The 13949-nt window shown below is 36.2% G+C and overlaps 1 protein-coding gene across 1 annotated transcript in view; it reads right to left on the bottom strand.

Annotated features, from left to right (window-relative positions):
- The window catches only part of Alcam (activated leukocyte cell adhesion molecule), a 182440-nt gene that overhangs the window by 27179 nt on the left and 141312 nt on the right, over positions 1 to 13949 (bottom strand). Inside the window, exons 4-7 of the mRNA XM_059277074.1 lie at positions 6651 to 6715; positions 5381 to 5468; positions 4739 to 4921; positions 27 to 154 (exon numbers count right to left, since the gene is read on the bottom strand). Coding sequence (XP_059133057.1) covers positions 27 to 154; positions 4739 to 4921; positions 5381 to 5468; positions 6651 to 6715 — 464 coding nt within the window. The remainder of the gene's footprint in view (positions 1 to 26; positions 155 to 4738; positions 4922 to 5380; positions 5469 to 6650; positions 6716 to 13949) is intronic.

The raw sequence follows: 13949 nt of genomic DNA, 5'->3' as shown, positions 1-13949 counted from the left end.
AGTTCAACTAATGCTTAGGCACTTACTGGTAAGTAAAACATGAACTCCTCAGGAGGCGGGTTGCCATTCCCCAAGCACTGGAGAGTGATGTTGTCTCCTTCTTTGATGGCATTCTTAGGTGGCAGCACTTGTATTGTCACCTGCTCGGTAGGATCTGCAAGAGTCACAAGCAGAAGTTAACCATTTTTGTCAAGTACCAAATTACTCTGTGCATACAATGTAAATGACTAAATTATACACAATTTTCTCAAGAAGCTAGTAATGGTAATTACTTAAATGTATCTTTTTATAGAGGGATTGAAGTTAATAGCCACTTGCTATACCAAGTACTAATCTTAGTTAGAGCAAACTACAAAGAACCCTGTTACATAAAAAAAAAATCAATTTCTTCTTAGCAAAATGTCTTTAACTGAGGTGGCAATGACTGTAATTATTTTATGTGCAAAAGACCAGTAGAACAATCTCACCGTGTGACTTCATTATAAGGAAATTGAATGGTGTTATATGAAGCTTATAGCTTAGAAAGACTCAATTGGGTAGCAAAGTCACTAAAGCTGCTGGATACCATCACACCCTTACTATACAATAATGAAAGTCAAATGAAGATACATGAGCTAAACAATACCAGCAGTGTTTTTGGCACACAGGCAGATAGATCTACTTTAAAAAATTAATTCCATGAACACACAGACAGACACATGGAGAGATAAGACAGACAGAGATAGTAAAGGACAGAGATCGAGATTGTTATATAGTCATCAGGACCATAAATGTTGTCATTTTATTCTGTTCTTTAAAACAAGACATGATATAACTTCATTACACATTGGTTCATTTTTGCAGATAAAATAGAGGTATTGAGTATTTTTTGAATACATAGGACTACTCAACAGTCGAATGCCAAGTGAATTAAATGCTGCACACAATGGATCATTGTCTAGTAAATGGAAAGTAAAAGGAAGTGATGTTGGCTTTACAAACAATTTTTTCTAACAACCATGCTTTACATAGCTGAATAATGCCATGAAGGAAGAATTTTAAGGAAGATAGACAAAAATGAGTAATGATTGAGTTATCTGACTTTTAAAATTTATGAACAGAATACTCAAGCTACAAATACCTATTTTATTATGAGCTAATAAAGTGAAACTAAAAAGTTGTAGTTTGAGAAGCCCTCCACGCCACATTTCTTGCAGTCATTAAATTAAATGCACAGGAAAATTTAGAAAGATTGTTTTAGATTGCCTCTCTGACACTGATCTACATGTGAATGTCTGGGTATCATCAAATCCTGAGATTAAACAGCGAGATTCACACACTTCTTCAATTTGTTGCATGTGTTTATTTCTGGATTTGTTACAGGTAGTTCTCCAACCAGCAGCTCTCAGTAGAGTGGAAGAAGAGAATAAAGCTCGCTTTTGACATCCTACTGACAGCCACCATTTCTGGGTTTTCGTCCCGTGCCCCTCCCTTCTCTTTCTTTTTTCCATTTCCATTATTTGTTAGTATACCTCAGTTGCAGGAAATAGTGGGATTCATCATGACTCTTTTGGTAATGTGTGTCAGGTTCACGCTTTGACGTGGCCCTTTCTCAGAAAGGAACAGCGGCACATCTCTGATCAAGGCTGACACTAGAACAGCCAGGACCAGGACCTGTCTAACTTCTTCTATGTTAGTGTCCCTTCTCTGCAATCCTTTTCAATGTATTCCGTACTAGAGAGGTGAAGGACTAAAGTGTGATCAGAGGATTGTTTTAACACATTTGCATTTTTACAGGAGCTTTCTGGGCCACTCCCATGCCTAACAAGTTGATGACCACTTCTTGTCCCTCTGCCTCAGACTCTGGATTTCACTCTGCTTATTAATAAGTCATCATTCTTCCCATTATTCTGACTTTCTGCTCTACCTCCTCTAATCCACTCTAGTACCGATTCTCAGTGCTGAATGCTTTGCTATATCTTACATTTGATTCTCTCCTTCTATTCACACTTAATACTTTCCTAGTCTATGCCCTAATTAACCTACATCAGAAATAGTACTATCACATCTCATTTGCTCCCTCACCTTGAGCCTTCCTTTCCCTTTCAACACTTTCATAACTGTTTTCTAAGATACTCTTTTGACTATTATAAGGATATTCAAAATCCTTCATACATTTCCTACACATAAACATTTGAAATGAGTATTCCATAATTTACTATACATGGTTATCTAGAATTTACATCAAATGAGATGTTATATTTCACCATTTTACCAAATTAGTCTATTCATTTTCCCCCCCCACACACCTATTTGTTCACTTATCCTTCTACCCAGTTAAAGATTTATTAGTTTAGTATGAATATTATTTAAGTAGTGTGCAAGGATCATAAAGCTGAAAATACTGTGCTTTTCACTTCAGTGAATTTTCTGTATTTATGAGAAAAACAAATTTAACCGTTCAGACTATTATATTACACATGGCACAAAAGGTAAAACCTAGATAGATGTGCAAGCCTGGGTAGCTTCCAAAAGGATTCCCCTCCAGACCTATGTTTTAAAGAATAAGTAGGGGCTTGCTAGATAATAAAGGCAAGGTAAAGAGAACACACAGGCAGGCATAAGAATTATATTCTCCCAGAGGAATGTGAACAGTAGAAAAGAGTGCAGTGTGTAAAGTGTGATGATGAAGGTTGACACATAGTGTGTGACTGTGGCTCAAACAGGTTTGAGAATACAGCAGCCTAGAACATGAAGACGATGAATCGGAGCATCCCGAGGTGTCAGTGAAAAAGTTCAGTCACAGTAGGAACGCTGCAGATTTAAGTTTTAGAAAGAGACTTCTGATGGCAGCCTGAGGAGCAGAGTGTTTAGGGTGAGGAAAGAAAGGTAAGTAGTCAGGAATACCATTTTGGTGATCACTGCAGGAAGTACAGGGAACTCGGAATGGTTGTGTGAAGTGAGCACCAGAGGCAGAAATCAGGTGAACATAAAAACTAAAGAGGGGAGGACTAATACAGCTTTCTCAGGCTCTCTCAAGTTGAATTCTTTCATCCAGTTCTCTTTCTTGAATGTCCTCTTCTATCATTTTGCTCTGTCTCTGGTCTCCCTACAGCAGTGGTTTTCCATATATGCTCTACAGATTATCAGTAATAATATTAATATATCATTTTTGTAATAAATGCACTGTGAAGCACTTCTTTTTTATTTATTTTTTCATTTTACATACCAACTGCAGTTCCCCCTCCCTCCCTCCTCCTACTCCTCCCTCCACCCCCCACCCCTGACCTTCCCCTCATCCCACCACCCATCCACTCCTCAGAATGGGTAAGATCTCCCATGGGGAGTCAACAAAGCCTGGCATGTCAAATTGAGGCAGGACCAAGCCCCTCCTCCCTGCATCAAGGCTAAGCAAGGCATCCCACCATAGGAAATGGGTTCCAAAAAGCCAGCTCATGCACCAGGGATTGATCCTGCTCCCATTGCCAGGGGTCTCACAAACAGACCAAGCTACACAACTGTTATCCACATGCAGTGGGCCTAGTTTGGTCCCATGCAGGCTCTCCAGCTGTTGGTCTAGAGTCCTTGAACTACCACTAACTCAGGTCAGCTGTCTCTGAGGTTTCTCCATCATGATCTTGACCCCTGTTGCTCAAATAATCCCTCTTCCCTCTCTTCAACTGGACTCCAGGATCTTGGCCTGGTACCTGGTTGTGAATCTCTGCAACTGCTTCCATCAGTTAATGGATGAAGGTTCTGTGATGACAGTTAAGATAGTCACCAATCTGATTACAGGGCAAGGCCAGTTTAGACACCCTCTCTACTACTGGTAGGAGTCTTAGCTGGAGTCATCCTTGTGGATTCCTGGGAATTTTTCTAGCACCAGGTTTCTCCCTAATCCCACAATGACTCCCTCTATCAAGTTATCTCTTTCATTGCTCTTCCACTCCATCCCTCCCCCAACACTGGATCTTTTTACTTGAGTGATGTTCAGTAATCTGTGTTCTAGCAACTCCGTCATATTCAACTAATGTGTTCAACAGTTCCAGAATCACTGTCCTGGGACATATGACTTTTCAAGACTTACCATTCTGTTCCTATGACATTTCTCACTCGCAACCTCACACTGTCAATTTCCTTTTGATGTCTTGATTCTTAGTTGGAAGAATAACCTCTTTGAATGAACTACTTTGTGTCATTATCAAGAGTTTCTATAGTGCCTATGTTGTCTTCTCATTGCCAAATACTCCCTATATACATATGGTATTATCGTGTCATTCTCATGCATCCACCTTTATACCTGGTACTCACATACATACAAGTTCCTCCTGAAGCCAATTTCCCAAGTCTTAATACTCACTTTCCCAATTTTAACCTTAGGAAGCTAGCCAGTCATAAGGTAGCATTTGTCCATCATTTTTTAAGGAAATGGTCAGAAGGCATTAGGAATTACTATAAAACACATGGTAATATGCTATGACTGGAGATTACTAGAGAGAATTGGTCAAGTTAGAGATCAAATCTTTAAAGAATGTAACACCTCATAGAGTACAGAATAGATATAAATAATATGTGAAGAAGTAGAGTATATTGTTAAGTGGTATTTTTTCTATAGGTTTTCCAAGGAAGAGGAGATTACTTGTGTATCAAAGTTTGACAGCAGAATATTAAGAGGAATTGAATCAAGATTTCAAAGATAAAAATTTGAATATTGTTTCTAATATATTACAATTACACAATTGTATATTCAGTTACTTACAGTAAATATCGAAGACTACTTGTTCCGAATGAATTGTCTTCTGGCCTGAGGGCCCATAATATGTCACAGAACAGGTGAATGGCATTTGTATGTCAGCCTTGGTTGTCTTATACTCCAAGGATGAAGTCATAGTATACAACTGAGTAACTGGATCAATTTCCTTCTTAAAAAGTATGACCACCTCTAAAGAAAGTAAAGAACACCAATGATAAGATGTTTCACCGGAAAGCCACAATCCATAATTAAATATTCCAACATATTTGAGAGGTGAATTTGTCCTTCTAATTGTATTTAGTAGGAGAGAAAATTGACACTCAATAAGGTAAGATGTCATTTCAAAACTGTGAATCAGAGGCATAGGCAAAAATAGAATCCCAAAATCCTATCTCCCACTCAATTTAATTAACTTCTAGAACATGCCATATATAGAAATACTGCTTTCTGCTTCTGCTTCTTTATACAATGGATAAAATGGTGTCTAAAGAAATCACCCAATGAGTTAAGGGGCACTTAAGTGTAACTGAAGTGTAGAGTTGTAGATAGAGAAGAGGACAGCAAAATCAATTCTGGATAGCTCATAGAATGACCAGTCTATACAATATACGAAAGGCCATGGGAACCCATTGCCTGACACAGACTCACCTCCTATAAGGGGTTGCAGAACTTTCCCATTCCTGTACCATGTGATGTTGCCATCTGGGTAACTGTCTCTTGAAATGCAGTCACCTAACTGAAAAATGCAAAAGAAAATTTCTTCATTTAAAATGGTTTTAAATCCTTATTTCACGGAAGCCACAGAATCTTCAAGAAATGAAGTATCTTAAACAATTTATTTTCCACCTTTGGTTAAGAAACATACTTTGAATCTTGTATAAAAATAATGCTTCTTATTAAAAATTACAGTCTTACCTATTTTGAAATGTACAATAAAGCTTTCCACTATACATAAAATCACATCCATTTAAAGGCATTACCAATTTCATTTTGATGCTATTCATTTTTAATATTAACTAAATGACATTATAACTATATTAATATTGATTATTGCTGTGGTTCATAGATCTCTAAGTGCAAGAAACATTTAGTGTTAAAATGTGGCACCTCTCCAATTCCATTTTCATTTCACAGGATAAATACTTGCCATATTCTATAATCCTCAGTTCAGTCTTCAAGTGCATTTTAACTAAATTATTCAACATTTATCAAACACTGGGTAGTAAAATTAAATAGGGTTAAAAAAAACCTTGATCTTACCCACCCCCACAAACACAAGGGAATATTGAAGTATTTTGGTTAATGATGATGAGATTATTACTTAATTGATGTGCTTATGTGTGGAACTCCATTTGTGCCTGCCTATAAATTCCATTTTCTTTCACACCTGTGACAATGTGATTGTATCTGTCTTCTCTCACCACTTCAAACCTACAGTAACTTACTTTAATAGAATGAAGTCTAAATATTACATAAGTCTTGATTCATCTGGGAACTTTTTACCTCTCCAGATTTATCTCCTAGTGCTCTCTTGCCTTGAACTTTAGCACCCCAAATTTCTGAAACACAAAAATTGATGTTTACCAGACAGACCACGCTCTTCACACCCCATGATTTCATTTGGTTGGAAAGCTTTTCTCAAGGTTGGCCTGGAGGAAATCCACTTGCTCTTCACTGATTCTATCAAGTATTTGGTTCATCCACATCAGAAAGGCTCTTCTGGATAAATGACCATGTCTCCTTCACATGCCTATTGTCTTGATCAAACAGACAGTGCTCACACTGTTACTGTGACTTCCTGTACTCTCTGATTTGACCTGAAGCACTGAAAACTTCATAAAAACAAGTGCATCCTGTTTGTCTGGGCATCTAGGAGCACATAAATTGGGTAAAGCCAATAATATAAACAAGTCCTCACCTTTTTTAGCTGCTCTGTTTCGAGATATGGTGCTTTGTTTACAATTTCAGGTTGGGAGGGTTGCTCTAAATATAAGTAGAAAAAGGTTTTAGTATACTGGAAGAGATAAAGGACACAAATGATTTATGAAAAAAAAAAAAGAGAATCTGTATACCCAAAGCAAAAGCATAAACAATAGAATAAAGAATGGATTATTTACAATAATCCAGATTTATGGAATGTAGTAGGTATAACCTATCAAGTACTTGCTTTATGACTTGAAGTATTGTTTTAAGTACTTATAACTCCTTTGAATAAAATATCTTCAATACTCTCTAGATGTTTTTTGAGGTCAATATGGATTTGATGGTAAATATAGACATTAATATTAGAACATTAGTTCTAATTAGGAAATTAGAACATATTTCTTGTTGATTACCAAGAAAATAAGTACTTTCTACTTCTAATTCATTACTTGAGGGTGTTATTGCATATGAATCCAAATCACAAAGGTTTTAATTTAAAACACACATTTCTGAGGCTTAAGAAGCTTCCAGAATCTCCAGGGAAAATTCCAATGGTCTATACTTTTTAACAAGCTCCTTAAGGATTCTTAGGCACAAGGAAGTCTAAGAAATACAGCTGTAAAATAATGAGAAATCTGCCAGGCGGTGGTGACGCACGCCTTTAATCCCAGCACTCGGGAGGCAGAGCCAGGTGGATCTCTGTGAGTTCAAGGCCAGCCTGGGCTACCAAGTGAGTTCCAGGAAAAGGCGCAAAGCTACACAGAGAAACCCTGTCTCGAAAAACCAAAAAAAAAAAAAAAAAAAAAAAAAAAGAGAAATCTATGTAGTGATGTACATACCCCAATTTCCTAAATAAATCAATGTTTATCTCTTATCTGACCTTATGAAATTATAAAAATATTTTTTAAAAATTCCAATTTGAGGCTTAAAATAGAGGACAGAGAGTTTCTAGAAAGTTCTTTAAACAAATTCTAAAAGTAACTTCAGGGAAAATTAATTAAAATTTCAGCAATGATTTCTTTAAGTTATTTTGCTCTTCTTAATGCATATTCATTGTTCAATATAATAGAAACTTTCATTGTGACATTTTCATATAACCATATTATGGAATTTGATCTTATTCATCCCCATTGTCATGTTCTGTGCTGGCCCCACTGTCATTTTTCTTGTTTTAATAGTACCCTCTATACCTTCAAATCTTAAATTTTTAAGTGTAGATTCCATATATATGAGAAAACATGACATTCATCTTTCTGAGCCTTTATTATTTTGCTTAACATGATGACCTTTTCCCCATTTTCTGCAATCACAATTTTTGGTTTTTTTTTTAATGCCTAAGTAATAACATCTAGACTTACACTTTATTTTCTATATCTGCTCATGTGTGGATGGACGTATGAGCTGAATCTACAATTTAACTGTTGGGGATAGTGCTATAATAAAAATGGCTGTGCAGGTATCTCTGTTGTGTTTTATCATGGATTCCATTGAGTGCATACCTAAAGATGGTATAGTTGAATCCTATAGTGGTTCTGTTTTCTATTCTTTGAGGAATTATCATTCTAATTTCCACAGTGACTGGACTAATTGGCATTGCTACTAGCTTTATATAAGATTTTTCTTTTCTTGTACTCACGAGAATTTACTGGTTTTTTTTTTTTTTTTTTTTTTTTTTTAATAACAGCCTTTCTCACTAGGATAGAAGGGAATCTAGATATCTAGATTTGGCTTTCAATCCTTGGTGGCCAAGAATGTAAAACCTTTTAATCTAATATTTATTGGTAAATTGAATTTCTCAGAACTGTCTATTTTGTTTGTCCAGTTATCGATTATTAAAGTTTTTTGGGGGTATTCTTTTTGAGCTTTTTATATAGTCTCAATAAAGGATTTATATTCTTTTAGTTTTCTATTAATGATAAATTTTATACTTTAAAAACAGTTCAATTAAGCCAGGCTCTCGTGACACATGCTTTTAATGCTAGCACTCTGAGAGGCAGATGCAGGTGGATCTCTAAATTCCAGGCCAGCCTGGTCTACAGAGCGAGTTCCAGGAATACACAGAGAAACCATGTCTCAAACAAACAAACAAACAAACAAACTCAACTAATTAGTTTATAGAGAATGTAACTTGACTCGTTATCATTCAGAGTAGAATTACTTTTATTTTAAACACAAGAAACTAATCATATTTCCTTTCATAGTGTTGATGTTTATATTTTTAAAGATTTTTGATTCTCATACTAAACTAAATTGATTTTTGTATTGTATTACTCAATTTTGGGTTCAGTTGAAAGAATTACCTCACCAGACCATAACACAAATGGAGTTACAAAATGGTTGTCTCTAGAATGAATAAAAAAAAAGTAACATTCTTTAGGGTATCATTAATTTTCCTTTTGTAGGTGTGTTTTACATTAGAATAGTGAATATAATGAACTTGTGTGTTGACCCCATGCACTTTGCTTATGGATCTTATTTGCTATATAATGATTCCACTAATGGAAGTTTTACAATGATAACAGCAGCTGGGAACAAAAATCAGGAAAGCAGGAAAACAGCAATACAAATGAACAGGGCAGACAATCAAGGTTAATGCAAACAAGAAGTGAGGCCCAAGTTCCTGAGTATTGAGAAAGTGACTACAGATTAGAAATGTTCACAAAATTTCCCCTCGAAATAGTCACACGTATGTGGGGGAAACATATGGCATGGAGGTTAAATCCTTTCGTATGTCAGTACAACTTAATGCTCTCAGCATTTTAATGGAACTCACTTCAAATCAAAACTGAATTATTGATCAAACATTGACTTTTGCTTAGAATCCATGCTGTCAAAGACAAACATTTAATATGTTTGAGAGACAAATGCATGGAGAATATTTAAACAAATGAAAATTCTTGGGTCTTAATTAAATAAACCAAAGCTCCCAAGAAGTCCTTAAGTGACAAAACCCTTAAAAACTCAAGTGACAGAACACATTAATTAATTTATCTGATTTTTAAAAAGGTCAAAATTAACAGAAAGGAAAAGACAACTGGTATTTAATTTCTCCTTCGATAGTAATATGCTTGGAAAATATGGAGAGGTTTGCAAATCACACAAATGTAGGCTCTGAATAAAAGCTTACTGGGTTGTGAGCCTAGCCTTTAACAGCTGAGCCATCTCTCCAGGAAAGGCACAAAGCTACACAGAGAAACCCTGTCTCGAAAAATCAAAAAAAAGAAAAAAAAAGCTTACTGGGTAATTTTGACAAATTTTACTGCTTTTCAATTCACTGAGTACTACAGAAAAAGACCAAGCTCATATTTGAGCCTCCACTTATTACCCAACATGTTCAACTCTTATTTTTAATTAAACCTGATAACATGTCATCAATAGGCACAAAAGCACACACACTCCATGTATGTCGAATTTGTGAAATCCTTTGCTTACATTAATTATTTCTAAAATTCATCATTGTTTTAGTGAAAGTAAGTTGTAGTTAAAAGAGAGAGAGAGAGAGAAAGAAAGAAAGAAAGAAAGAAAGAAAAAAAGAAAGAAAGAAAGAACGAAAGAAAGAAAGAAAAGGACCTGGTGGAAGGGTGCTTAACTTTTAGTCTTTCTTAAATTTTTATTCATCTTTTCTTTGGAAGAGTCCCAGTGAATTTTGTGATTTAATGATAACTTAATAATAGTACCTATTCTATTCCCTTGAGTTATTTTCTCCTTAGATTCTTGCTCCAAACTCTTTGTATTAACTACATTTTTTGTACGTAATTTTCTTTTATATTAGCTTGTAACAATCAATGGATATTAGTTGGAGAACCATTAAAAGGACACATACTATTTTAGCAAAATTGCATATCGATTCCCAAGTAGTGTTTTTGTAAAAAAAAAAAATCACTTCATGTGAATTATATCTTAATATGATTCAAGGATTCATAACCAAGTATAAAATTGAAAGAAAACAACACTACAAATTTGCTTGTAGCATTAATTTAGTCAAGGTGACAAATTTAAAATTAAGCTAAAGTTTGTTTCAGAAAATTGCTGAGTAATCTCTCTAGAAGTGCTCATGTGACATGTATCAATTATAGAATTACATCTTAGTTCATACTTTTCTTCCTTGCTGGCCTGGCTCTCTCAGTTGAAGTAGCTAGAAGTATGTCAACCTAGGGACACAATATGGTGGCACATTAAAAATTATAGGACAGGGAGATTTTAAGATTTTAGAAATAAATCATATAGTAAGCCCTGGAACACCTGACAATGAAGTATTTTTCTGCATGTGCAGGTGTGTGTGTGTGTGTGTGTGTGTGTGTGTGTGTGTGTGTGTTGCCATACAATAGTATCTGTAACAATGGAATATAATTCTCAAGCTGAAGTGATTTCTTTTTAACTAAAGAGATCACAGGCTTTCATTAATATCCCTTGAAGGCTTACCACAAATAATTAAAGGCTAAGCTAGATATAAAATGCTGCATAAGTTCAAGTGTTCTGGAGACAGAAGCTTTGCTCTTCTAGTCACTGCTCTTGTTTTGTAACAGATTTTTTTCTTTTGGAGAAGGATATTGTAATAGAGATAAGGACTGATCAGGAATGAATATACTAAAATAGATAGCCCACTTCCTAGCTCTAACTCTCAGGCTATAGTTAATGAATGCTATGAATATTGATTTTCAGGGAAAAAAAGTAGAAATCAATACCTTACTAAAAGTTACAGTTTGGGCCCCCAGCCATCTAATGTACAGGTGAAGATATAGTGCTGGGTACAAAAGTGTTCTTTGTCACCCATGGTATCATAGCATTACTGTAAAACCACACAAAGGCTAGCTCAGTCCATGAACAAGAGGAGAAAATGCCCTGGCAGGTTTGTGCAGAGGCCAGTTCAAGGCCAGTTGTGGCTACATAGCATGTTTGTGGAATAGATTGGGCTGTGTGAGACCCAGTTTCAATTTCCTTCACCACCATCCCCCAAAAAGAAAGAATCAAATTGTAACACACAGTTTATATCTTATTTGTTAAATAGCTCATTTTCTATTTCTTTCCCCTTGAAAAATATTCCTTTACTATTTCCTGATTTAACAATCTTCCACTGGAGGGAGGAGAGATTCTCAATTTTCCAATTCCATGAAGCATTAAGAATCATATCCAAGTAGGAATTGTGAAACGATGTGTAGAGCCTGCACACACTGGCCAACACCTTGAGGACTGGACCACTTGTGCATGGACTAATTCTTGGGCTTTCTTGTAATACCAGAGAACACCACCAAACACAGAGAATTGACAAATTAAGACTGTAGTGTTCAAAGGCTCACCCAGAGCTGCCCCACACCCTTAAAACATCCAGATGGGTCTTTTTATGTTCTCCATGCTGACCCTGAATTCAGGCCTGATCTCCTAAGTGGCTCAGGCTGACTTTTCTTCTTAGTCTTCTTTTTCTTTTCATCCACAAGTTATTGTACATAACTGAAACAGTGAATAGGATTCTAACCACTTGAATAGAAGCAGCTTCTGACAATGCTAGACCCTGCTCCTTAGCTCCTGGACAGGGCATTAGCAGCAGAATAGAAAAGCCTCCCACATAATCTAAAACATTCATTTTACTCAAGAGGTCATTTTAATCCCACGCAAGCAAAGAGACTTGCCAAGGTCAGAACTTAGTGGCAGCCCTGACAAAGCAAGGTCTTCCGGTGACCAGCTCAAAGATTTTCCCAACTCATCACTGAGAGCCATTTGGCTCTCTAGGCACCTGTTTGACCTCTGAGCATTTTTCATAATCACTGGAATGAATCTTCGGGAAGTTTCAGTGGTCTAATTTTGCTTCCAAATACTTTTATTACTCTCAAATGTGCACTAAACACAAAGGCAGCTTGATTTTGATGTCATTCAAGAACTGATTAGTGGTAACCAAGCCCGTTACTTGCTTGGACTTGGGGATATGATTTCTTACATCAGAGATGTAGTTTAAAACTAAACAAACAAACATGCATTGAAGTCAAAATCATCAGTTAGTTCCTCTGGCTTGCATAAAGGCAATTTGATTTTGCTTATGGGGCTGGCAGTCTGCAGAAGGCTGATGGTACATGGTTCACGTTGCTAGGTGATTCAATAGAGGGAAACAGAGGACTGATTGATGAGCATAGTAACTCTTAAGTGACTGAAATATATACACGCAGAGGATGAAAGCCTCCCTGCCACAGCTGCTGCTGGATTCGCAAAAAGTGGCCAGACGTAAATTCACAATTCCTACACGATCTTGTAGGGGTGTCATGATCATTTGAGATGTCATTCATTTTCTTGCATTTGGTGGGTCTTTCTTGGTTTCTCAGAATCAACGCCATTTTCATGAGTGTGTAACTTGCTATGTAAATTCTCCCTGGCCCACAGCCTGGAATGCAAATTCTGTTACTGAGAATTGCTTTGTTTTCCACAACATTCAAAAGAGCAGGGGGCAGGGGTCCTGGTGGTAGGTGGCATGTGAGTTTGTTTTCACCACGACAGAAAGCTTCTGTATTCTAAAGCAGCTTAGAAATTTTATTAAATTAAACCAATCGGATTTTTACTTTTAGATACCGATGTAGCAGTTTTATAAAGGAAGAAAATTTGGAAAATGTCACAAATGATTCTTCTAAATATAACTCGGGCTGTTCTTGGCTTATTTGTGTACTACATTGAAGTTCAATAATTTCAACATAATTTATAGAAACTTGAAAATGGCAAATTAATTTACATAATGATTCATGTTGTGAGTTAGTCTACCCACATTCTTGGTATTTATGATATCAAAGCCTATGGTAAGTTTGTTGTTGTTGCTGTTATTTTGCTTTTAGGAAAAAAATGCCCTTAGCAAATCTACCTTCCATCTCTCTAATAAAAACGAAATAAAAGAAAGTAAGGGAAATAAAAGAAACTCAAAAGCCAACACGATCAATGGCAAATGTGGAACATTAGCTCTTCCCAAACCCTGTCGAAGTAGGCAGTGCTGGTAAGCAGATGGGACTTGGTTTGATTAAAATATGATGGGGAGGTGTGGATGACTTCTGGAAAGTGCCTTCTAAGCTAAAGGATAATCAACTGAAACATGTAATATATATTTACAAGGCCTTTCTGGAGAACAAAGGTTTCCTTTGACAGTGTTAGCGCTCTTTGAGTACACATCATGAACTCATTGGAGCTTTGAAGTCTACATAAATACTTAAGGGACAGCCCTACTTAGCTGCATAGGTTATTAAAGAGAAACACGAATAGTCCATGGTTGCTTGCTCCAGTTGGAGGCCTCTGGGGTTTCCTTCTTTACTATTTATTTTAATCA

The sequence above is a fragment of the Peromyscus eremicus genome, chromosome 12, assembly GCF_949786415.1.
Source record: "Peromyscus eremicus chromosome 12, PerEre_H2_v1, whole genome shotgun sequence".
NCBI classification, from domain to species: Eukaryota; Metazoa; Chordata; class Mammalia; order Rodentia; family Cricetidae; genus Peromyscus; species Peromyscus eremicus.
This window is presented reverse-complemented; position numbering and strand designations above follow the sequence as displayed.